At 36.9% G+C, this 26,503-nt stretch overlaps 2 protein-coding genes across 2 annotated transcripts in view; one reads left to right on the forward strand and one right to left on the reverse strand.

Annotated features, from left to right (window-relative positions):
- FBXL13 (F-box and leucine-rich repeat protein 13) overlaps positions 1-3,427 on the forward strand; it is a 138,315-nt gene extending 134,888 nt beyond the window's left edge. The window contains exon 18 of the mRNA XM_006774947.2: positions 3,266-3,427. Coding sequence (XP_006775010.1) covers positions 3,266-3,401 — 136 coding nt within the window. The 3' untranslated portion in view covers positions 3,402-3,427. The remainder of the gene's footprint in view (positions 1-3,265) is intronic.
- Positions 3,428-7,340: 3,913 nt separating this feature from the next.
- The window catches only part of FAM185A (family with sequence similarity 185 member A), a 44,773-nt gene continuing 25,610 nt past the window's right edge, over positions 7,341-26,503 (reverse strand). The window contains exons 8-10 of the mRNA XM_006774948.2: positions 19,979-20,074; positions 16,509-16,643; positions 7,341-7,530 (exon numbers count right to left, since the gene is read on the reverse strand). Coding sequence (XP_006775011.1) covers positions 7,418-7,530; positions 16,509-16,643; positions 19,979-20,074 — 344 coding nt within the window. The 3' untranslated portion in view covers positions 7,341-7,417. The remainder of the gene's footprint in view (positions 7,531-16,508; positions 16,644-19,978; positions 20,075-26,503) is intronic.

Genomic DNA, 26,503 nt, shown 5'->3' on the forward strand with positions numbered 1-26,503 from the left:
GCATAGAAAGATCTTGGAAGTGTGCCTTCCTCTTGAATTTTTTGGAATAGTCTGAGGAGGATAGGTTTTAGTTCTTCTTTGAATGCTTGGTAGAACTCCCCTGTGAAGCTGTCTGGGCCAGGGCTTTTGTTTGCTGGAAGTTTTTTGATTACTGCTTCAATTTCCTTCATAGTTATCAGCCTATTCAGATTTTTTTATTTTTCCCGATTGAGTATTGGAAGGTCGTATTTTTCTAGGAATATGTCCATTTGTTCAAGGTTGTTGGAATAGAGTTGTTCATAGTACTATTTTTTTTACAATCCTTTGTATTTCTGTGGGGTCTGTTGTCATTTTGCCTCTTTCATATCTAATTTTGTTTTAAATAAGCAAAATTTAAGGATAGAGGGCCTAGAGTGTCTACCCTGTGTTTTTAAACAGAAAGAAGTTATCTGCTCCATCGTTTAGTTCAGCGGTTCTCAACCTGTGGGTCGAATGACCCTTTCACAGGGGTTGCCTAAGACCATCCTGCATATCAGATATTTACAGTATGATTCATAACAGTAGCAACATTACAGTTATGAAGTAGCAACGAAAATAATTTTATGGTTGGGTCACAACATGAGGAACTGTATTTAAAGGGCCAGAAGGTTGAAAACCACTGGTTTAGTTTTTCCTATTGACTGAGAGTAAACATGTGCAATTATTTTAACTGACCTAAAGAAGTAACCTGTGAAGTGTTCAAAATGAGAATTCTTGACCAATCCTTGTAGATAAGATTCTTTTCTGCAAGCTGGAAAAATGAATAATATTATCAAAGTATAGACTGCATAATGTGTTCTAAGAATGTAGATGTCTCTCAGAGAACTTTTTTTTTTAAATCCTCACTTAAGGATATGTCTTTCATTGATTCTAGAGAGAAACGGAAAGAGAGAAACAGTGGTCTGAGAAACATCGCCCAGTTGCCTCCAGCACATGCTCCTACCAGGTATCAAACCTGAAACATGGGTATGTGTCCTGACCAGAATTGAACCCAGAACCCATCAGTGCACGGGACAGTGACTCAGAGAACTTCCTTAATTAAGCAAGCCTGCCATGAAAATTGATCACCTGAGGTCTAGGGAAGAAAATGGTTTCTGATCCAAGGCTGGGTGTATTAAAATGAAATTAAAACAAAAACTTGTAAAATAGGTACTCCCTCTGGGACCAGGACTGCAGGGAGGGAGGAGGTCAGACAGCCAACTGAAGCTGGGTCAGATTAAAGAGGGCAGGCCCTTGAAAAATTTTGAAGAGGAATGGTGACTCAACCCTTCCAGATAGGTCTGAAGAAGACTGATATGGATATCAGTCTTAGGAGTCTCTGCCAACCTTGTCATACTATTAAACAACCACATTTGGGCAGGTGGTAGTGAATGGATAACATATTACACAATGGAGTTGAGCTTCTAATCTTATCATTTTATTTTGCCAATCACTCTTTGAGAAGTAACATTTTGAACTTCTAATAATTGGGATTTTAGCTAGATGAATGGAGACTTTCTGGCAAGGGCCTCACTGAATCTAATCTGGTATGGAATGTTCAAGTGTGTTAAGTATTGTGTTTAATGAAGAAGACCCAAGATTTCTGTTAATATCCAAATCTTGCTTTTGATTCCTCACCCCTCTTGCCAGGTCACTAGATAAAAAAATATGCAAAGAAAACTAAGCAAGATTTTACTACTAGCTGGACTTGGCCCCAAAACCTAATGCAAAGCTATAGTGAACTAGCTGGATATACGGAAAATTCCTTTCCGAGCCAGGACAGCCAAAAGACCACTTCTGTTTTCTACCACCAAACCCAGCTGTCCCTATCAACATGAAGCAGAGACTCAGCCCTAATTTGGCCTCAATTCCTGAAATTATTTCAGACTCATAAAGGTGAAATGGGTATCTTGTTATTCATAACAAGCCTGTTTCCACCACAATTGGGTTTAGGTTAATAAGGTGACTTTTGGAAAGTACCGAAGTATTGGGGCTGGTTGCCTGGGGAACCAACCATGAAGAGAGGGGTGGGACTGATTTCCCACTTGGGAAGAGGGGCTGGAGGCTGAATCAATCACCAGTGGCTACTGATTTAATAAATCATTGCTACATCATGGAAGTCTCCATTAAAAACCCCAAAAGACAGAGTTCAGAGAGCTTCTGGGTTGGTGAATGCATGGAGATTTGGGGAGAGGGGCATGACTGAAGAGGGCATGGGTACCCTGCAGCCTTTCCCCATTCCTTGCCCTATGCATCTCTTACATCTGGCTGTTCCCGAGTTATATCCTCTATAATAAACTGGTGATCAGGTAAGTAAAGTATCTCTGAGCTCTGTGAGTAGCTATGGCAAATCAATCCAACCCAATGAGGTCACTGGAACCTTTGCTCTATATAGCCAGTTGGTCGGAAGCCCAGGAGACAACCTGGACTTGCAATTAGTGTCCGAAGTGAAGTGTGGTCTTGTGGGACTGAGCCCTTAACCTGTGGAATCTGATGCTAACTCTGGGTAGATGGTATCATAATTGACTTGAACTGCAGGACACCTTGGTTGGTACCCAATAATTGCTTGGTAGTATGGGGGAACCCCCCAACAACACACACACCCTCATGTTGAAATTGGGAGTCCCAAACATTTTTTACATGCCCTCTTTGCTTCCTTCCTGTCTGCCTCCTAAGAAAGACAGTACTAGTATTTTTAATCATTTTGGTCATAGACACCTTTGAGAATTTGAGGAAAGTCACAAACCCACTCCTCAGAAGAAAAAGGCATATTAAGGTAGAAACTGCATAAATTTTCCAAGAGCTCATGGACCTCACTGAAACTCATCCATGTGTCCAACAGAGATCTGCAGACTTTGGGTTAGGAGTTCCTGTTCGGGTGCCTGACTAGCCTTCTCAGATGGACCGCAAAGGCTTCTGCCTCATCTAAGGCTCTGGGAATGGCAGGCAGAGAGCTCACTCAAGAGCACTATAGAGTGCGCTCAGTATTCCTAGTCCATGGCCATGCAATTTCTCAACTCACTCACTGTGCCTGTTAATCTCTGAACTGGCTAACCTAGAGTGCCACTGAGCTACTTAAGCTTTGGAATCCTGATTATTAGCACAATTACGCCCCCCCCCCTCCCCCGCCGAGGAAGGCAAGAAAGCTGTGGAACGTAAATTCAACTCCTGATGGTGAGTTTTTTAACTCCAACTATGATTTAGTTTGAAAAATCTACACCAGCGATGATTTCTGCAAACTAGCTAATGCTCATCACTGTTATTGCAGGGAGGCAGCTATGAAAATGTCATCTATAGTTCAGCAAGAATACAACCCTACTGGAACTCCAGCTTGGTCTAGCTATGATGATAAAGGCAAGCATGCAACAGACGGCAGCGGCGGCGGCGGCGGCGGCGGGAGATAACACCACTTAAAGATAGAGAATTGACAGTGAAAGAGTCAACATACAATAGTGAAGAGGAAGTAGCATAACCTTCAACTCAAACAGAAGAACAAAACAATCTAGAATTTGGTGACTTCATTTGATGCAAATATTTTTATTAGCTGGATCTCAATGGTATAAACAGCAGCAAATCATCTCCTGATTCTTATTCCAACTACAAATGTTTTTAAATGCATCATTAAATCTTCTGTCTGATAATGATTTTTAAAAAGTCAAATCAAGTATTGCTACTATATAAATTTTCCATCTAAATTTACCTTAATCAAACCAATAGTTTGATGATATTATTAAATCTGAGGTTACAGTTATATGAAACAACACTGAGACTTGTAGTATTTTTTGACAAGAAATTTAGAAGCTTTTCTTTAGAAAAGCAGAGGTGGCCTTATAAATCAAAGAGATGGAGCCAGGGCAAATGACTTTAAGGATCTGTGAAGCTTTATTGTAAAAAACATGAACATATATTTTTTAAAAATACATTTTTATTTATTTCAGAGAATAAAGAAACATCAATGATGAGAATCATTGATCTGCTGCCTCCCGCACACCCCACACTGGGGATCGAGCCTGCAACCCGGGTATGTGCCCTGACCAGGAACCAAACCATGACACCTCCTGGTTCATAGTTTGAGGCTCAACCACCGAGCCACACCAGCTGGGCAACATAAATTTTTAGAGGAAACAAGGTTTTCTTATGGTTTCCAGATACTTAACAAGACAGAACTAAATGCCAATTGACTGACTCATCCCAACATCTGACTTAACTGCTAGGAGCAAATTAAATTGAAGCAGGAACTATCTGTGAATAGAATATCCCTGCAATGTCTCAGATAAATCTTTTTAATCAGATTTTCACAATAGGGATATTTTAAAACTATGCTATCCCAAAAAGGGTGCTCTCCCAATTTTATGCTAAGAGATATAGGTTATTTGTAACATTATTTAATGTCATGTAGACTGATATTCAGAGTCCAGGGGAGAACACACTATTCTACTCGCCCCAAAGAAGTTGTGTCAGTAATATTAGATCAGTATTTAACCCTATTTCCTCTGTTACTTATCTGTTAAATGGGGTTCATCACTATCCTTTTGTATCCCACAAATTTGAAGGATAACATTTAAGGGAAAGGATATGAGAGTTATTTTGAAAATTTTTTAAAAGGGCTCAACTGCTATTATTATATGGTAATCTATATTAGCTAAATAGTTTTAATAATTCTCCCTTTAGTTTGATTTTGAAAGAGTTTTTGAAATTAAGTAGTATCACTTAGCTGTAGAAATGGTTCCTGAATGGTTCCTATTCAGCAGGGGCATCAGCTGAATAGGAAGTTTTAAGACCTGAGCCAAAAGATTTAAGATGATTGTTCTGATGGTGATTTTTAAACTACATTTGGAGATTTCTGGCAGCTACATAATAGCTGGCTTCTGCCCTGGCTCGGTAGCTCAACTGATGAAAGCATTGTACTGATACCCCAAGGTTGTGGGTTTGGTCCCCGTTTAGGGCACATACAAGGGACAACGAATGAATGCATAAGTGAAATAAATCAGTTTTCTCTCTCAGTTAAAAAAAAATTAAAAAGTGGGCTTCTGACCCCTAAATGTTTCAAGCACACAACCGTAGAGACCTATTGCTGCTTTCTTCAGCAATAACAGCTGCATGGGGAAGACCAGAGTAAGGATCGACACACCCTATTATGTTCTCTAGTAACCAAGGAGGGTGTTGAACTCCAAAACTCTCTAAGATTCTCTTTTAAATAACAACAACAGAGTCCTGGCCATGTGGCTCAGTTGACTGGGTGTCCCCCCATGAACCGAAAGGTTGCTGGTTTGATTCCTGGTAAGGCATATGCCTGGGTTGCTGGCTTGATCCCCATTAGGGGATGTGCAGCAGGCAGCAAATCCATATTCTGCTCTAATATGTTTCCTTTTCTCCCTCTCCCTTCCCCTTTCTCTTAAAAAAAAAATCAATAAAAGAAAAAGAACAGGAGATACATTTGTTCTTCATGGGGAGACAAATTTTATAGACACAGAAATGAAAGAAAAGGTGTGTTAGAAAAAGTAGATTATGAAAAGGGGATCAAGAAGTAGAGTGAAGAGGGGGTGAAATCTTCAAGTTCTCAGTGCAAGTTCCTCAGGGTATCCAAATTATTTCTTAGGTCTCAGCTCTTAAGCATTTGATATAAATCAGTCTGTGTTCAAGAGAACAAAATATGGAAGCTTTCCCTTTCTGTTTAGACTTGATTATGTGAACCAAATTATGTATAATTCTTTTAATAATTTTAAATACAGTTGACTAATGTTATGCTCATGACCTTTTTGGCTATTGTTGACTAAGTTCATAAACTTTATTTTTAGTCATGAAAATGTTTATATAATTGCATGAGAGTGAAAAAGGATAAAAATTGTCTCATTGCCTCTCAGTTTCTTCTACTTATTACACACACACACACACACACACACACACACACACACACCACAACCACATCAAATATACTAATGTGTATCATCCAAACTTATACTAATTTTGATTCCACAAAGGGTAAACTAAAAGGAAACTTGGAGATATTACACAAAGCTGACTTTTGTTTCACAAGTTAAAAATAGACAACTGTAAATAAGTGAAATATTAACAAAAAGAGACTATTATAAATCACACTATTTGGAAAGGTATATCAGAAATTAGTGTTTAAGAACTGATGTATCCTAATCATAAAAAATCTAATCTACTAGGTAGTCTTTCAGTGTTAATTTAAATGCTCTAGGAGTAGACAAATAAGGTTTGAAAGAACGAGAATTCATAACTTTTACATAATACATCATTATAAAAGTGAAAATCTATCTTCAAACATCAGGCTACAAAATAGCTGAATGTTTCTTTCCCACTAACAAGTTATGTCTTAAATTATGCAAAATAAATGAAAAATCAGTAACAATTACATATTTATGATGTGTTTTATTCACAACTTAAATTTACTTTGATGTTATAATAAATACAAGTAGAAAACATTACATAAGACCTATGGTACAAAAAATTCTGAAATAACTCCCTATCCCTCTACCCCTATTACCTATGTCTTTGTATAATTTCTTGAGTATGAATGGAAACTGTGAATATGTGAGACATCACTCATAATTAGGTTATATTATATGACAAAACAAAGATTATCCTGGGTAGGCCTGACCTAATCAAGTGGGCCCTTTAATAGCTGAGTTCTCTCCACGTGGCTGCGGAACAGGTCAGAAGTATTAGAAAGATTGAATGCATCATTGCTGACTAGAAGATGATCAGGGCCATATGAGAAGGGATATATTTAGTCTCTAGAAGCTTAGAGCAAATGCCAACAGCAAGAAAATGGAGACCTCATACAGTCACAAGGAACAAGATTTTACCACCAATAAGAATGAGCTTGGAAGATTTATTTTATTTTACCAGAGCAGCCAGATGAGAACTCAGTCTAGCCAACACCTTGAGCTCAGCCTGATGGGTATCCTGAATGGAGAACCTAGCCAAGCTCTTGACCTACAGAACTGTGAGCTGTTAAATGAGTGTTATTTTAAGTCGATAAGTTTGTAGCAATATGTTACAGAGCAATAAGGAAACTAAACAATAGGTAAGTACAAATTTTGACATTTCCCCCTCCCCCCAAAAAAACACAATTCACCAATACTCATCCAATTTGTTATTTTCAGTATTTATATGAACAGTGTGGTATTTGCATTTTTGTAGTCATTGATCTACTAATTATTAAAATTATAAATACAACTCAAATCATTCCTTTTTTAAAAAAGAGAGGGGGAGAGAGAGATAGAAACATCAATGATGAGAGGGAATCATTGACTGGCTGCCTCCTGCACGCCCCCTACTGGGGATCGAGCCCAAAACCTGTACATGTGTCCTGACCAGGAATCAAACTGTGACCTCCTGGTTCATAGGCTGACGCTCAACCACTGACCCACACTGGCCGGGCTCAAACCATTCAGTCCTGCAGTTTCAGGGACTGAAACCAGCTTTGATTTCTAAAACTTACAGTGCCTTTTGGGGCATCAGCCTTAATCCATTTTTCAAGTTTGCTTCCTTGATTCATGAGCCCTGAAACACAAAATGCATAAAGTTATACCTTGAGTGACAATAGCAATATTTGACTACATAGATCCTAACACTATATCTTTAAAACCAAAAATGCTTTGGAACAACAAAATATCTTAGTTGTGATAGACTTGGGAAACAGTTAAAAGGTTACCCGGGCTTGATCCCTCCTTTCATTTTCTCAGAACAACTCTAAAAGGGAAGCTACTGTTTTTTATTTGTATTTTTTTTGCATGCAAGTTTAAAAAAGAGCTTTACATGAGCACAATTGACCAAATAAATGACATGTATATAAAGTATGCAATGTATTGTTTTAGAACATGTAAAAAACCCGTGAGACCATTTCTTCAATCAAGATAATGAACATATTTATCACACCTACAAGTTTCCTTGTGCCCCTTTGTAATCTTTCCCTCCTGTGCTTCCCTGTCTGTTACCTCCAGACCCCTCGACCCCCATCCCGCAGCAATCACAACGGATGAGTTCTTTTTTAAAAAGAAATTGTAATAAATGGAATCCTACAGTATGCACACTTTATTAAAATCTGGGTTCTTTCACTCAGCATAATTATTTTGAAGTTCATTCCCATTGTAGGAAGTGTTAGGTAGTTTCCTCACACACAGGGTGATCAGTACTTTGCTGAACGCTCATGGGCACCCTTTACAGCTGCCTACTCTCTGGAACTCTCCTATGAACTCCAGCAGCCCTGGTCTCCCTAGTTGTTTATTTGGCCCGTGTTAGCCTTTGAATTTGACATTCTTGCCCTAGATGCTCAGTTCAGTCCCCTCCTCTGGGGAGTCTGTTGGCTCTGCCTCTTACCCCTCTGTGCCCTGCAGCCTGGAAATTTTCTCAAGGTAATAGGCTGTGGCATTCATAGAGCTAGCTCACTGGTTCATTTCCCATCTCAATTCTTCTAGTTCTATGTTTTTTTCTCACCATCAAGGTAATTAAGTTGTTACACCACCTCTGGCACTCCATTGCAATTCTGTCCTTAAGAACCCAGTCAAATTTGAACTGAGGAGCTGTAAATATACTATTTCAATTCATCATATAAATGTTCCTTGTTAAATCCAAGCACACAAATCAGGCAATCCTTTTCTTTAGTATAATTTTTTTTCCTTTGGTGGTACCATATAATGTTCTCAGCTGATGAAAAGGTGATTTGTGCCATCCAATCTTTGTGGTAAGTGCTTCTGTGATACAAATTCTTCTCTGAATTATTGCATCTCCCATTTAATCTGAGCCATAATCTTATTTATGTCTTAGAGGTCACTGGATCTGTCCCAAAACACAGCTGAGTATTCAATGGCTTCCTCTAGAGCAGCAGTTCTCAACCTGTGGGTTGCAACAATCGGAAAACACATATAGCATATCAGATATTTACATTACGATTCATAATAGTAGCAAAATTACAGTTATGAAGTAGCAACGAAAATAATTTTATGGTTGGGGGTCACCACAACATGAGGAACTGTATTAAAGGGTCACGGCATTAGGAAGGTTGAGAACCACTGCTCTGGAGTTTTTCCTTCTACTTCTCTTGCTATATTTTCAATACCATTATGATTCCCATTAGTAAATCCTTGTGTTAGAAGCTTCTCTTTCCCCCCTAACTTCTTCATTAAGGGGTTCAGCTCTGAATTTGTTCTTTTTATGCCTATGCTGCATTCAATAGGTCAGGATTTTGAGGTATCTGCACCCAGTAGTCTTTCTATAAAACAGAATTTCTTTCTCCTAGTGATTCAAATAAACAGAGGGAAGAACAGAAAATCTTGAACATAGGTTCTCTAATTTTATTATTTTTTTACACTATTTAGCATCAATAGGCAAAGTATAAAAAATAGTAAGGTTTTCCCAAATATCTACAATTTTTTCCCTTATATATTACTTGTCACCTTCCTAATAATGCATTTTCTTGCTTATGGAGAGAGAAGCCAATCTGCCTATTTCCTTCTGCAGCAGCAGAGGCCACGCATGGTGCTGCTGATACCAACAAAATAAATACAAAAGCAATTTTAGCTTAGAGACAATACTAAAAAAAATAAGGTAGTTTACAAAATTACACGTTGGTTCCTTAAAATAGCTCTATCTTGCCAAAAAGTAATTTACTAAAAGCCCTTCATACTTTGACCTGAACCTGTGGAGACTCTAATTTGTAAAGTTTATAAATACTTTCCTTAAAAAATCTTGTAACGCATATTGGAACTTGGGGTTACAAAAACCTTGCTCCTTATTTAAATGCCTTTGCCAATGAAAATCAGACAATGTTTATTTGACCAAGAAATGGGAAATGCCCACCCTTTCCCCACGTGGTTTGGCTTCCATTAAATGGGGAGAAAAGTTTCTCCTTAGGACATTTTTAAACTCTAGCATTTGCACTCTAAATTTGCTCTGTCCAAATCCACCCAAATACATAAATCTCCAAATTTATTTATTTCCTCAAATGCCTAGTGGAGAAGCGTTAGCCACGAACCCTAAATGTGCCTGACCTAATCAGCACTGGCTGTGGCTAAAGATGGGGCTCTAAGGGATCATTTGCATAATTTAGTTCCCTGGTTTAAAATAAGCTTGAAAAGCTTCTTGACTGAGATGAGTTTTTGCACCCTCTTCCCCAAACCCTATAACAGGCTTTGTTTATTTACGTATTTTGGTTCAGAGGGATAATTCTGGTGCTGCCTTATTAGCCTCAGAATAAACTTCAGTGCATCATAGTTGGAGGGTTCCCTCTTTTACAGTGTAAACTCTACTGACCACCCACAATGGGAAGCCCCATGCGAAGTATTTCAGGGAGGGTCAAAAGATGTAAAAAGACATGTTAGTGCCCTCAAAAAGCTTACCAGCTGGCTAGGAAAATAAATCATACTTATAAAACAACATGAAGATAATTATGCTGAAATTTAATTATTTTAATGCATGTATTTCACAAACAAAACCTCTAATACCACACACAGTTCCATAACCGATATCTTAATGTTGTCAACATGGTTTAACTGTTTACAGTTCTCTCGACAGAAATGCATACCAAGTTATCTTGACAACAAATATTTACTGGCAAAATATTTTTGAGCTAGTTTTAATGGTGCCTATCATTGTGTTTTTCTCTCAACTACTTGAAATTAGAACAAAGATAATCATACTCTAGGTTTTGAGCAAGTATACAATTAACCAATTTTGCCCAAGAAATATTCTTGGAGAGACTTTTTCTTCCTCAAATCTTCTATGCCTAATCCCAGCTGCTGAATTTTTCATTTCAGACATTATAGTTTTCAGTTCTATTTCTAGAAATTCAATTTCGGGGTTTTTTAAAAAATTTTCCATGTCTTAACTTTATTCCAACATGTGGAATACAGCTATAACTTTTATTTTCCTTCTCCGCTAATGCTAACATCTGTGTCTGTTCTGGGTGGGTTTCAATTGATATTCTCTTCATTATGGGTCATGTTTTCTTGCCTCTGCGTGTCTGATAACCTTTGACTGGATGCCAGATATTGTGAATTTTATTTTGTTGGGCGCTGAATATTTTTGTATTCCTGTAAATCTTTAGCTTTGTTCAAGGATGCAGTTAAGTTACTTGGTAATAGTTTAAGCCTTTCATCTCTTGCTTTTATAATTTGTTAGGCAGAGGAGGGGTGCTCAGTCTAGGGTTAATTGTTTCCAACTACTTAGTCCTCTACCTAATGCTCCATGAGTTATAATTTTTCCCAGTCTGGCAAGTAGAGCAGGCATTATTCCTGGACCTGCGTAAGCACCAGGCTCTATTCCCTCTGGTATTCTGTCCTATGAACTATAGCTTGCTTAGTCTCTGTGGACTCTTCTCAACTCAGGGAGCCTGTTGGGTTCCATAATAGATGCATTTTCCCTCTGTACTCACCATAGGCTGGAGATTCTCGAGGCAGTTAGGAGGGGCTTATTTTGTTTCCTTTCTCTCAGTGATCACTCTATTTCATTTACTAATACCTAGTGTTTTGAAAACTGTTTTTTTATGTATTGTGTCTATTTAGAAAATTGTGGTGGTGTTTTAGGTAGAAGGGTAAGTAAGTCCTTTTTATTCTGCTTCTTGCCTGGAAGCCTTCATATTTTTCTTTCTCTTCTCCTCCCTCCCTCCATCATGCTCTACGTGTTCTTACTCTAACACCCTTAAAAAAAATTTTTTTATTGATTGATTTTAGACAGAGAGGGGAAAGGAGAGAGAGAGAGAGAGAGAAAAAAGAGAGAAACATCAACTTGTTGTTCCACTTATTTATGCATTCATTGGTTGAGTCTTGTGCCTTAACTGGTATTGAATCTGTAACCTTGACATATAAAGACAACGTTCCAATCAACTGAGCTACCCAGCCAGGGCTCTCTTTAACTTTTTATTCTGAAATAATTTAAGACTCCTAAGAAGTTGCAAAAACAGTATAAAGAGGTGCAGCCATTAGCCAGTTCCCCCAATATATATTTTATATAACCATATATAAAATATATATATTTTATATAACCATAGTACATTATCAAAACCAGGTAATTGGTTGGCAAAATACAATTAATTGGACTACACACCTTACTCCAATTTCAGCATTTTTACATACTCACTTTTTTGTATGTTTTAGGTATACCTTTATGACATGTTATCACATGTATCGATTCATATAACCATCATTATAAAAGTCCCTTATGACATGTCTTTATAGTTTTATCCTCCCTCTTTTCCCCTAATCTTTGGCAACTAATTATCTGTTCTCCATTTTATAACTTTGTCATTTCAAGAATCTCTCTATATAAAAGCCTAATATGCAAAGTGTCCCCTCGGGAGTTTGACCAATGGGGAGTTTGATCTCTTGCTATGATGCACACTGACCACCAGGGGGCAGACACTCAATGCAGGAGCGGCCGTCTGACGCACCCTGGCCATTTACAGAGAAATGGCACCACAGACCTGGCACTCACAAAGCAACACCCGGCTTCCCACAAGTGGGATGCGGGCCCCGCCACCACTCCAAAGCTACAGACCACCAAATCACATCTGACGCTGCCAAGACCCCATGGCGCAAACGCAGCCCACATCCCAGCCCAAAATGGTGGCTGTGCGTGCAGGGTAATGATGTCACGTAGCAATGCCCAGCTTCCTCTCCCTAGTGACTAGCCTCCTTGCAGTTTCTTCAGCCCAGGAACACCACTTGCTTTACAGCCAGGTCCAAACATTTTACACTTTAACCAAATGTCTGTGAAGCATTTTCCCATGCCTCATCTCATTTGATTCCCATAGAAGTCCTGGAGTAGGTAGATAGGAGACTCAGTGGAATTCTATTTTCTTTTCATTAGATGGAAAATGAAGATTTAGAAAGCTCAGAAACTTGACCCGACTGAAAAGAAGTAAGAAATGGTGGACCTTGAAAATTACTTCAGGTTTTCTCACTGTGCAGAATATAGTCAAACACTGCTGCAGTTAAATATTTTACCCTTTGTTCTCCCTGTGTGATCTACAATAATAATCTGCTTCATGTTGATATTTACTGCTGTGTTGCTGACAATTACTGGAAAGAGAAGTTGGGGTGCCTCACGGGGCTGGAAAAAGTTTAGCTAAATCAGAAAGCAGGTCTAATTAAGCAAGTTTATCTATATATTTAAAGCTCTCGCTGGCACCCATCACACGCATGTGTTTCCATCCGTCATTGTTGATCCTGAATTTGGTTGACACTTCTATTATAGAGAAAGGGCAAATAGTGATATTAAAATGTTTCTTCTAGTTAATTTCTTCTCACTGTGCATGAATTCATGCACCAAGTCTCTAGTGTTATATAAATGGAATCATTCAGTATGTAACATTTTGAGACTTTTTCATTCAGCACCATTCTCTTAAATTTCATCCAAGTTGTATATACCAATAGATTATTCCTTTTTATTGTTGAACAGTTATCCATTATATAAACATACCACAGTTTGTTTAACCATTTACTGGTAGAAGCATATTTCAATCATTTTTAGCTTTGGCTATTACAAATAAATCTATGAATATTTGTGCAAACATTGTTTCATTTCTCCAAGATAAATGCCCAGGATTGTAATTGCTAGATCATATGATAGTTTCACGTTTAGTTTTTTAACAAACTGCCAAACTGAATGCTAGAGTGGCTATATCACTTTACATTCCCAATGACAATGCAGGAGAGACCCAATCGCTTCACATCCTTGCCAGCATTTGGTATTATTTGTATTTTTCATTTTAGCCATTCTACTATATAGTAGTATCTCATTCTGGTTTTAATTAGCACTTCACTAATGGTAGTGTGTTGAACATGTTTTTATTTGCCATCATATATTTTCTGTGGCTGTGTTGTTTATTAAATTTTACGCAGTTACACTTCTATGTGCACAAATCATTTTTAGGTTGCAACTGGGAAGAGTTCACTCAAGGTATGATTTGGCTGTGGTTCAGCATTTCGTGAATGACCAGAATAAATACAAAACCAAAACCAAACAAAACTCGAGGCATTACAAACAGAATTGAAATGCTCTATATTTGGGGCCTGTTCTTTGGTCTCTTGTCTAGTGGTCAGCAAACCATAGCCAAATTTGGCCTGAGGTCTGTTTTTTTATGGCCAAAGAGGTAAGACTGTCTTTTACATTTTTAAATGGCTATAAAAAAACAAAAGAATATGTAACAGAAACCATATGTAGCCTTCAAAATGTAACATATTTACTATCTGGCCTTACATATAAAATATGCAGATGAGTAGGAACAAAACCTGTCCATTTTTGGGTAAACGTTAACAAAGTTAATGTTTAATTATCTATGATACTCCCAGGATCTTATACTTTACAAAATGCTGGGGAAACAAAAACACCATAAAAGTGAACAACTGAAGACAATTCCTACATTAACTCCCTGTCGAAGTATTTTTTAAGGAGTCATGAGTCAACAGCATTCTTCATTCTGTTACTAAATTCCATCTAAGTAACCTGAAGTACTGGACTTCTCTCATTTCCTTAAACTCACAGTGCTAGTCTAAGTTAGATGTGTCACCTACATGCTCTTACAGTACCCCATACATAACTCTATTGTAACATTTTCCCACTTTATTGTATTCACTGATTTGTTTGTTTTGCCTCTCTAGAACGTAAGCTCCTCCGATGTCAGCTTTGCACTCCTAGTTTCTCATAGTGCCTGACTCAATAAATGCTAGTTGAGTGATTGACCAAGTGAAGGAAAATACAGAAGACAGCAGGAGGAAGAGCTGGACTAGGAAAAGATAGTTTGTTTTTAAGTATATTAAGGTGTTGGTTTAGTAGAGTAGAAATGGGCAAGAAGTTAATAAAGAGATCAGGTCTGCAAATACCGATTTTATCCTATGACAGAACTAGTAAGTGTTCTTAAATGATTTAATTGCTGAAGTGATGAGAATGGGACTTTAAAATGGAATTAAAATGAAATCTAAATTACTCATATGATTTATGAGTAACAGAATAAAAAAATGACAAACTTTAATTTATAATTCAAACATTCTTAACATATCCTATATAATAGAAGGCTAATATGCAAATCGATCAAACAGTCGCTATGACATGCATTGACCACCAGGGGGCAGACACTCAATGCAGGAGCTGCCCCTGGTGGTCAGTGTGCTCCCACAGAGGGAGTGAGCTCAGCTGGGCTCATGGCTGGTGAGCTCAGTGGCAGTGGCGGGAGCCCCTCCTGCCTCTGCAGCAGTGCTAAGGATGTCTGACTGACGGTTTAGGCCCACCTACTGCTCAGGGAGCGGGCCTAAACCGTCAGTAGGACATCTCCTGAGGGCTCCTGGACTGTGCGAGGGCACAGGCCGGGCTGAAGGATTCCCCCGCAAATTTCATGCACCCAGCCTCTAGTATAAAACAATTGGTTACACTGTCATTTGGAACACTGTTAAACAAATCTGTATTACCTTTATATTATGGGGCCAAAAAAAAGATAATTCTGTTGGCTCTTTATCAAACTCGAGATTAGATCACAAGAAGTTGATTCTTATCTCATTTAATACACTTAAATTTTCATCATGTAACTAAGAGCTGCCCATTTAAATGCAATGATTTAGATCTGAGAGTGTATGGGTATTATTTTTATTATTATTATGACTTTTGTTAATATTCTATGACTTCTAATAGACAGCTTTCTTAACATAAAAAAAAAAATTTAAAACTGAAGCTTGATCTTATGAAGACACCCCACAGCCAGTGCCACCACACACTTTTTTTTATGCTGGTAAGATTTAAAAAAAAACCTCACCATTAATTTTTTTTAAGTATGTATATGTATTATCTATACAATAAATAACTTTAAAAGTAGTATCAGTGATCAATACAACCAGAGGTAATTAGGAAAAATGTGTAAAGCTATTCACATTTTTAGGACTGAGAATTTGTTATACTAAAAGAACAAGTTTTCAAAGTGCATAATACCAAACCCAATTCCTATTTGTTCTAATCATGCAAAGTTAACTTTAAATCTTGCATTATATGTATTTAGCTGATTTTTAAGTCCAAGAATTAGAAAGTAGTAGTGCCAGGAAAAAATGTTTTTAATGATTTTTAAAGTTTTAAATTGGGGTAAAAACACATAACATAAAATGTATCATCTTAACCATTTTCATGTTTACAGTTCAGTAGTGGTAAGTATATTTACATTGAATATAGTACATACCACAATTCATTTATCCATTCATCAATAGACATATGGGTTGCTTCTACCTCTTGGCAATAGTGCTGCTATAAATAAGATATGCAAATATCTCTTCAAGATAAAAATTTTTAATCAATATAACCAATGATAGAACTGGTGAGTATCGCAAACAAAATGTCTGCATTATGTTACTGATAAGCAGTTAGGGGGGAAAAAAAGCGTCAAAACACCAAAATGTGACAATGGAAAAGAATAAAAGACTAAAACTGAAATTAAGCATACCATGTTTCTATTTATGTATGGACAATGACTATTCATCTTACACAGTAAAATGTAGCCTCCTTACCAGTAATTATTACACCATCATCTTTATGAGTTTCGGCCATCTCTTGAACTTGGACTTCTGAGCTCACATTGACCTCTTTTCCTGATAACTGTAAATGAACTTGAAGAGAAGATGGGACCTTGACAAGAACAGAGCCTGTAATAAGTTTATAAGGAAGCTTATTAATGCAAAGAAATCAAAAGTACTAGAGCCTATTACAAAAATTAATGAATGGGTAGCATTGCTCCTGCACACTGTCTTCTCCTTACTCATGGAGGTCAGGGGGTGTCAATGTTTTCTTACTCCCTAGGCATTCACAGTAACTTCTGTAAAAGTATGAGTTACTAGAACAGTGTGAACTATTTCTTTGGTCAAAAGCTCTCATCACAGAAAAGTGAGGGTTTATTACACATGAAGCTTGTAGAAAGGACTTATCATTAATTATTTACTAAGGTATAATGTTATTATACCTTAATCACATTATTTCTTTAAATCTCCATACCAACATTATGCGGTATTACTATAATCCTTATTTTACAGACCAGAACTTGCTCAAGTTCCCATTAGAGCTAGAGTTAGAATCTAGATCCAGTTCAGTGACAACAAAGCCCATGCTCTTAACCACTGTGGGATTTCACACGCTGCTATGCTACCTCATCGAATTACAAAACTTGCGACCGCAATGACCATTGTAACACAACTAGAACCTTGGGGTCTTGTGCCTTCAGTTATACCTTGTAGGGGCCAGGGGGATAACAATAATAATAAAAAAAAAAAAGGAGAATATTTAAATTTTAACTGTTTCTTTTCAATGGATTACAGTCTTTGGGTGACCTAGGGCAAGACACTCAACTTTATTCCCACTATAATCTTGTAGTAATTCAAGTGTCTAAAGGAAGAAATAAGAAAAAGTATCCTGTTAGCTAAGGAATCATTTTTGAAACAATGACGTGGGTTGCAGTGCCAACTCATCTGCACAGTCCTCTTTCAGAACTTTTTCTTTCTCTGTTTCTCATATATCAAAAAAGGAAGAGGCCGCTGCCATAAAACATTAACCTCAGCTCTGTGAACAAGACAGTCAGAATGACATCCATTGTGAATATTTTAAAGATTCTTTCTAGAATGCATTTATTTACGGGTCATTGTTTGCCTCCTACTTTGGTTAACATCAGCTTAAGTTTCTATAAGTAATTTCATATCCTGTTTGCCTTCCTAACTAGAGCTGCAAGTTTGGGGTAAGACTGATAAACTCTAATATATATACTCCTGCAAAAAAGTGGGTAACAAAGCACATCACTAAAACTGGTTTATTTTATTTAAAAACGAATTGCTTTTCAAAGTTTAAATGTAAACTACTGACAGGAGATTCTCCAGAAAAACAAATATGAAAACTTTAGGGAAAAACAACCCTGAAAAATTTCCAAATGATGGAAAAGATGTTTATCTATCAAACATATTTTAAAAAGAAAATAACAAACTTTAAATACTTTTTGAGGACTTTGTGTCTCTAAATATCAAGCGTAATCTCAGCCCTTCTGAATGAATTAAGTTCCCATGTTGATTTTCATTGGGAGAGAGAAAACAAGCATTATAACATTCTTTTTCACATGACAAATGTTGAAAAACTAGGAGACTCAAGTGGCTCTTGAACCCTACAGCAAGACAGTGGTAGAGTTGGAAAGGATTCCAGATGTCTTTACTAACCACTAAGCAACAGAATCCCAATTAAGTTTCCATTACTCTGAAAAGTCACTGTTGCCAAAGGTAGTGAGAATTAAAGAGAACTAAAATAAGATAGGAATCTTTGTTTCCAGTTATCTTTAAGCTTCTGCCAGTAACATGGTTTCAGTCGGAGAAAATACAAAATTGTAATCCTAATCAACATTCCAAATAACACTGAAAAATATTTCAAGTGATGAAGATTAACAATGTTTTTACTTTTCTGCCCATCCATACACAACAGCAAAAAACTGTCGTGTAAAAGCTTTCACTCTGTTACTAGTTACACTAAATGCAGTAATTGTAGGTTTTCTTCTCCTTTTCAAATGCAATGCTATGACTTTTTTGGCGCTCAAAAAATACACTGAATAGCATTAATGAAGCTCTTAGAAATTTAGTCAGAACATGATGGGATTTAAAGGGGAAAAAATTGATCTTGAGAAATCAAGTCACACCTGTGTGTCAGCAATAACTTCAGTTTCAGACCTCTGCAATTGTAGTTTTATTTTGACACTCTGATAAGTGAGTCTCGTTGACTAAAAAAAAAAGAAAGTATTAAACCGATGTGGGAAAGACATTACCAACAGCAGGAACAACCAGTCTCTGTAAGGAAGAATTTTCCTTGTTATACATATAGCCCTGTTCTGGCCAATATACAAGAGCTTCTAGAATTTATTTTTTAAAAACTTTTATACAGAGCTATGGTTCATAACTTTCTGCACAGGCCACTTCAGTCCCTACGGCCAAGTTACTCCAAATACCCAAGCCACTTGCCAGCATACATGTGTGCATGTTCATGTACAGTCTTCAGATGACTAAAAAGTATACCACTTTTAATGAAAGACCTGGATGCTTAGAATAAGTTATTTGAAATAAGATTATAGAAGGAAAAACAAAATAAGCTTTTTATTTATTTTATTTTAGAGAGAGAAAGGAATGGGGGGAGGGGCAGAGAGAGGTGGGAAGCGAGAGAGAGAGAGAGAGAGAGAGAGAGAGAGAGAGAGAGAGAGAGAGAAAATCGACCTGTTATTCCACTTATTTATGCATTCACTGGTTGATCCTTGTATGTGCCCTGGCTGGAGATAGAATCTACAACCTTGGCCTATTGGAGCTACTAGGCCAAGGCCACATAAGAAGTCTTGGTACTTCAAAAGACTAAGCCAATAATCACTTTAGAAGACCCTCTTGGTGATACCTTTATTTCAGGATCACATTTTGAAAAGAATTATTCTAGAGTGATGGCCTCAGAGGGTTCATGTACAGACTGGTAGAAAAGCTTCCCAAGAGAGCATTTTCCAAAGGATATTATATTTCAGACATAAAGCTAAATTGAAAAACACTAACACTAAAACTTTTTATAATAGTAGCGAATCACTATATTATAACATTTTTGTTGGAACTACAAAGGGAAAGATAGTCTTCATGGCCATCTTTCCCCAATGTTTCTCTAAGATCAATGGTCTACAGAGTAGTATTTTAGTCTTTAAATCAGTTTCTATCGGAAGATATGTTCTTAAGGCCATTGTAACCTGCCTTAGGAAAAGACAGGAGAGGGGAAAAGCCACTAAACATCAGAGGAAACCAGATGGGCTAGGGCCAGGCAGGGCTGTTGGGGGAGCCATGAAGACTACACAGAAGAGAGGGCAGAAGATATGTTCTTGAAATCATTATGTCAGCACCACAGATAAGATAAATTGACCATCTGTTTCCTGAATGTTATGTAAAACCTTCCTTACACCACATGTCAAAATAAAATATTCCCTTTGGCTAACCTTTATGGGATTTCAATTCCACCTTCCCCAGTTGGCTGACATAAACATCTAAGGCACCCTGATGAGTTGAGGCTTTTAGACATCCAGAGGACGAATCTAGGAGGAAGGAAAAAAGCTATAAGCATAATAATTCTTATTTGAATAACTGAAATTATAAACTTGAAATAAAAAGCTCTGCTTCAGTATTAGGACAATGAACTAAGAATCTTGCACCGTTTTATAAATACTTCTTATAACTACGCCATCTTCTGCTTTAAAATGAAAGCAAAAACAGAAATCTAGAATTATACGCCCAGACAATAAAAAATCCCTATGTCTACAGTAACCTGCATAACTTATCTCTAAACATCTAAGGCACCGTCTAAACATGTTTACTGTAAAACCCAATGTGTAGGAAGGACAGTACACACGCAATGAATCCTTGACAGCCAAGACCATTAAGCATCATCGATACATTTAGTTTATTATCAACTTTCAATCTTCACTAAAGAATTATATCTTGTGTACAGTCAACATATAAGTAGTGGCAAAGTTAACAAAAATTAAAACCTCATATTTTCTCCTCATCAAATTTGCTAGTACTAGAAGGTGCTGCTCAGAGTGAGAGATTACTCTATATAAGGTTTTGTTGCATTTCTGAGAGAGACAGGGTGGGGAATCACTTGAAGAGTGAGTGAAGCTCGTTTATATCTAAATATTTTTTTTCAAGTTTCTGGAATTGAACAGATATCTTAAGTCAGGGAAAGAAAATCATAATTAAGGTGGTCTTAATTTGACACACAAATTTCTTTATGTCATCAATTTCCATTTTTAATAAGCCAACATATCAAGTTGATCATTAGAGCATGATGTTGAAGAGTCGCATGTAGCTTCTCCTTGGCAACTGAACCTTTAATTGAATATTCTGACTGCCCTGAAAAGCCAAAGCATATTATTTTTAGAGAGGCCTCTTAAAAAACATATTTTATCTGGAGCTTTTATGGCTTCAAAGTGGAAACAAATTAAGTAGGGAGTGTAATGAAACTAATGCCAAAGATGATACTATTATACTCCCTCTGTCCCATAATAATAGTAGCAGTTGATGAATGTAATTTGTCCCATAATAACAGTAGCAAAAGAAAACATAGAACGCAACATTTATTATCAAAAAACTAGATTAGGCCTCCTGGTGCTTACCACAGGCTGTGTTCTTACACTGACTGTGCAGAAATAGGAGGTGGAGTAAACTTACCCCATACACACCTCAGCTCAGGCTCTTTGCCTGGTCTGTATTGTGAATGGGGAGACATTGAGAAGAAGAAGAAGAAAAAAAAGAATGAAGAAAAAAAGAAAAAATGCCATGTTTTATGACTTGCGCAATGTGGTACTGGGGAGGCATTAGTATAAGATTCTCCTTGACAATGATTTTCAAAAGCACGTTTCCAAATTCTTGATATGGTCACTCTGTTACACTTAAATTGTTTTGCAGCTAACGTAATTGGACCTTTCTGCAACTTTTCCTTTTTCTTTTGATGCATCAAGAACTGGACAATCGCAACTCGATCTTTGCTTGAAAACTCTCTTTTTTTCATCTTACTTTTACAATGGGTTGATATTCAACTGAAATAAAAAAATCGATCAGCGGATGAAATTAGAAAAATAGTTATAATTCATAATAATTAGATTAACCTAAAAATTGAAAGATGTGTCAAAACAAATGACAGATGTCATGAAACATTGATTTTGATTGAAGGCTTCACAATTTTGCACTACAACATAACTTGCAGCTGTATTCACCAATAATTACCGTTTAAATATTCACTTGCTACTATTATTATGGAACAGAGGGAGTACTTTTTATAAAATATGGAGAAAAAAACATTTGTATACTCATAAAGGAAGCAACATTTTTCTTTAAATCTTAGATGACTCAAAGACAACAACTGGGGAATAAACTGTTTAAAATCTGACTCTAAGGTAATTTATAATAATTTACCTCTAATCTATACTAGAAAATGGCCTTTATTAGAACCAATTTATTCAATTTTTAAAATTTAAGGATAGTTGGCATACAATATTATATTAGTTTCAAGTGTACAATATAGTGATTCAACATTTATTTAATTTTTTAAGTGTCTAAAGATATAAAATACTGGGAAATTAAGCCACTAGAGATAAATAGCATAGGATAGCTGGAAAAAGATGAGTGTTTTTCTCCTCAGGTACCAACAGAAACTCCTTTTAAAGCCCCTTACTGCATCCTGAAAGAAGCCAAGTAAAAATATATAATGATAAAAAATGTGGACTACACAATGTGTGCATTATCCCAAGATGAGCAAAATAAGATATTTGAAACATTAGTTTGATTTCTTACTTTCTCTAGGGGAAAAATATACAAAACTTTTATGTGGTTTAGAAATAATACTTTTCATTTCTCTCCTCCTCCCCATGCAAATGGAAAATAAACACAGATAAATGAGTTCGCGTGTCACCTCTGACGCGTGCATAGGTTCGCCATCACTGCACTAAGTAATTACATTCTCATGTTTTCAGTGTTGAGTTCTGATAATGTCTCATCCCTTGGAGGCTATCAAAAAATTTTTTTAATTCAATATGTACTTTCCAAAGAGAAAGCAAAGGTCATATTGAAAAAGCTATATAGCAAAAACATACACTAACTTTTTGTTTTCTATAATACAAGTGATTGGAACTAAAAATTAACAATCAAGAGTCAAATTAAGGCTTCATTCACAGAATTTCTTATTTTTGGAGATTCATGTAATAGAGAAATGCTATAGCTCTTGGAGGAAACCTTAAGGGCAATAAAGCTTTAGGGTCAAAGAAGTGAACAGAAATTGTTAGTCCAGAAAGTGTTGGAATAAGTAGACTCTACAGTTTTGTATCATCACAATTTGGGACAAAGGTCTTATTGGTCTGACAGAGACCACTGAATTTTCCTGAAAATTACACATACAACAGGAAAAAGCTGATGCCAACTACCAGCTAACATTGTATGCAGTCAAAGAAATAGAAATTTTTAATATGTGCCTTGCTAATAGCAGAGAATAACAAATAAGCTTAAAAGGCTAAAATTCCAAACTTTGCTATTTTCCTTCAGATAAAGGAGAATTCTCTAAAAAATGGTCAAACATCTTCAGAAAGTTCTGAATTTTTATAATTCTACCTCCAGTTCAACATGTAAATACTAAGGAACAGCAATACCAAAGATATTTCTTAATTTTTGCAATGTGATTCTCATACTTCCAAACCTGCACTAATTACAAGAGTAAGGAACAAATTTTATATATAGGACTAAATATATAAACCTTAATTTGACTCTAAATAACTTTTCATTGCAATCATTTATATTATAGTAAAGGATTTGCAAAGGCAGAATTTAAGGTCCCTTCAAGTAAAGTTTTCTAAATTAATGTCCTGCCCAGGTATTTTGTATTTGGGGAGGAACATAGAGGAGGCTGGGTTATGTTCACAAGGCAACCCCTCCCTCCAAATGAAGATGTTCTTTTTTTAAAGATAAAATTACCAGCAATGCCTTCCAAAAGAGGCCACATAGTACAGAGAAAGTAAAGTGAAGTGAGCAACTCTATTAATACCCCTATCCCACTATTACAAGATCTGCTCTCTCCTTTTAAAATAGAACATGACCTGGCGTTCCAGAAGAAAGTTATTATTTGTAAAATTATGAGTTCAGCCCTGGCCAGGTAGCTCAGTTGGTTCCCGATACACCAAGGTCTTGGGTTCAAGAAACAACCAATGAATTCGTAAGTAAGTGGAACAACAAATCAATGTTTCTCTCTCTTTCTCTAAAATCAATTTTAAAAAATGATTTCAAGGAAAATCAGGGTGTTGATAATAAAATCTTTTACAGTACTTCAGCTTCTGAGAGAACCCTGTATTAAGGAAATTAGGAAGAACAGGGTTTTGGGAGGTAGATTAGAATGCACATACAAAATCCAAATGACTGATGAGATTACTTAGAAGCTGATCAATTATATTATCTAAACTAGAAATAAAGAACCATTTCTTAATAAAGAAATCCTGGAGAGGACACAATCTATTTTCCTGAAGTCAGACAGAATAATACCTAATTAATCTCGTCTATTAATATTCCAATTGGATAATATTATATAACCTTTTCTCAACACCCATTCCAATATTTTGAAGCTCCCACTATTCTAACATATTTCCCTCTCAGGTTGCCACAAATCACTTTTTGTTCCTTTGTAACTGTTTTGCTTCCACTCAACTCAATTCCTCAAAATACAAATTACTCAGTAGACTTTATTTTTTAATCCTCACAAGAGAATATGTTTTCATTTATTTTTAGAGAGAGAGGAAGGGAGGGATGGAGGGACGGATGGAGGGGAGGGGATGAGAGATAGAGCGAGGAATATGGATTGGTTGCCTTCCATATACATGCCTACCGGGGACTGAACCTGTAACCTAGGTATGTTCCCTGACCAGGAATCAAACCTGAAACCCCTTTGGTGTATGGGATGACACTCCAACCAACTCAGCTACCCAGCCAGCGCCTCAGTAGGCTTTAATTAGGTTGTCATGAGTTATAAAAGCTGCCTTCAACTTTCTGAAGTAAATCTTTCAAGAAAAATAAAAATCAACCAATCAAGGAATTTCAAATAAACATTATCCACTTGTCACCTTTGGTATTAAGACATAAAACCCAAAATTTCTCCAGAATCATACCAACAATGGGTTTTAGGCTCTAAAGCAGGGCGACCAAACTAAAGCCACCTCTTGTTTTGATTAACAGAGTTTTATTGAAACACAAACGCATCCATTTACTGGTGTACTATCAATGGCTGCTTTTGTTAAAATGACAAGAGTTTCCTAGTGCAGACAGGCTATGTGGCCAGAAAGCCAAAAATATTTACTATGTGGTCCTTACACACAAAGTCTGCCGATATCTAGAGCAAACCATTTTGTTTAGAGGGAATGAGTTTTTCTGCAAAAAAAGAAAACCAAAAAAAAAAAACAACCCACAAAATATAAAATTTGACTCTATTTAAGACAAAGAGATTTACCAATTTACAACCAGCTCTTTTCCTAAGGGCCAAGTGATATACACTTAGTTATAAAATTATTGCTTATAGAAATGAAAAAACTTGTTGTCTCAAGGCAGTTCTAACTTCTCATTGTCTCTGATTGCTTACCATTAAAAAAATACAGGAAAGGCACAGACTGAGAGAAAATACAGGGAAACAATGTCTGACAAAAGATTTGTTCCCATGATATATAAAGAACTCCTACAGCTCCAAAATAAAGACAAATAAATGGGCAAAAGATATAAACAAAATTTCACAAAGGAAGGTATACTAGTGAATAATAAGCACATGAAAAGAACTGACCACCGTCAGTTCGTATCTTTTGCTCCACAAAGATCCCAGTTTCCTATCCCAAACTCCCTACCCTCTAGGGCAGTGGTTCTCAACCTTCTGGCTCTTTAAATGCAGTTCCTCATGTTGTGACCCAACCATAAAATTATTTTCGTTGCTACTTCATAACTGTAATGTTGCTACCGTTATGAATCGTAATGTAAATATCTGATATGCAGGACGGTCTTAGGCGACCCCTATGAAAGGGTCGTTCGACCGCCAAAGGGGTCGCGACCCACAGGTTGAGAACCGCTGCTCTAGGGACTAAAAAACAACCACCACTCAGAGAGCTCAGAGGTGCCTTCACCTTATAGGCAAGCAGATGCTACTTGGGATAGAGAAAGTTTTATATAAACTATCTTGACATCTGAACTTTTTTCCCTCAGCAGGCACAGCATCACATGCAGTGATTTAGTGATTTGGTCTAACGTACCATTAACTACTATTAGTTCTGGCCTCGGATTAGGACAATAACAATAATAAAAATGACTATTATTTATTAAACTAGAGGCCCGAGGCACGAAATTCGTGCAAGGGGCTCGGCCCTCGCAGCCCCGGCTTCATCTAGAAGGTTGTTCAGCTGTCTGGTCTAATTAGCATATTATGCTTTTATTATTATAGACTAGAGGCCCGGTACACAAAAATTTGTGCACTCGTAGGCCTTCCTTCCCCTGGCTGCCGGCAATGGCTTCCCTCTGCCACCCGAAACCTGGGCTGGCTTCCCTTGGGCCACCCACAGCCACCCGGGACCCAGGCGGGCTTCTCTCAAGCCCAAGCTTCATCAGGAAGGAGGTCTGGAAGAAGTCCGATCTAATTAGCATATTACCCTTTTATTATTATAGATAGCATGTTCAGTACTATGTTGTGAAAAAATGTACAGTAGCTAAGAAAAAATGTAATTAGGATAAGTAGTTCTTTTGGCTCCTGGGTTTACACCTACAAGTTAAATACACTGCCAAGGTTCATATCACCAGTTACTCATCAGTTGTAGATTAATAATTGGATTAACAGTGGCTTTAGTTAGAAACCAGTCACCATTGAAACTCACTTGCTATGAAATGCACAGGGCCAGAGTTTTCATTATAGAGACATAAAATCTAATCTGCAGACCCTTTGCCCTTTGCTGTTTGCA

Source organism: Myotis davidii, unplaced genomic scaffold (genome assembly GCF_000327345.1).
Source record: "Myotis davidii unplaced genomic scaffold, ASM32734v1 scaffold125, whole genome shotgun sequence".
Classification (NCBI taxonomy): Eukaryota; Metazoa; Chordata; class Mammalia; order Chiroptera; family Vespertilionidae; genus Myotis; species Myotis davidii.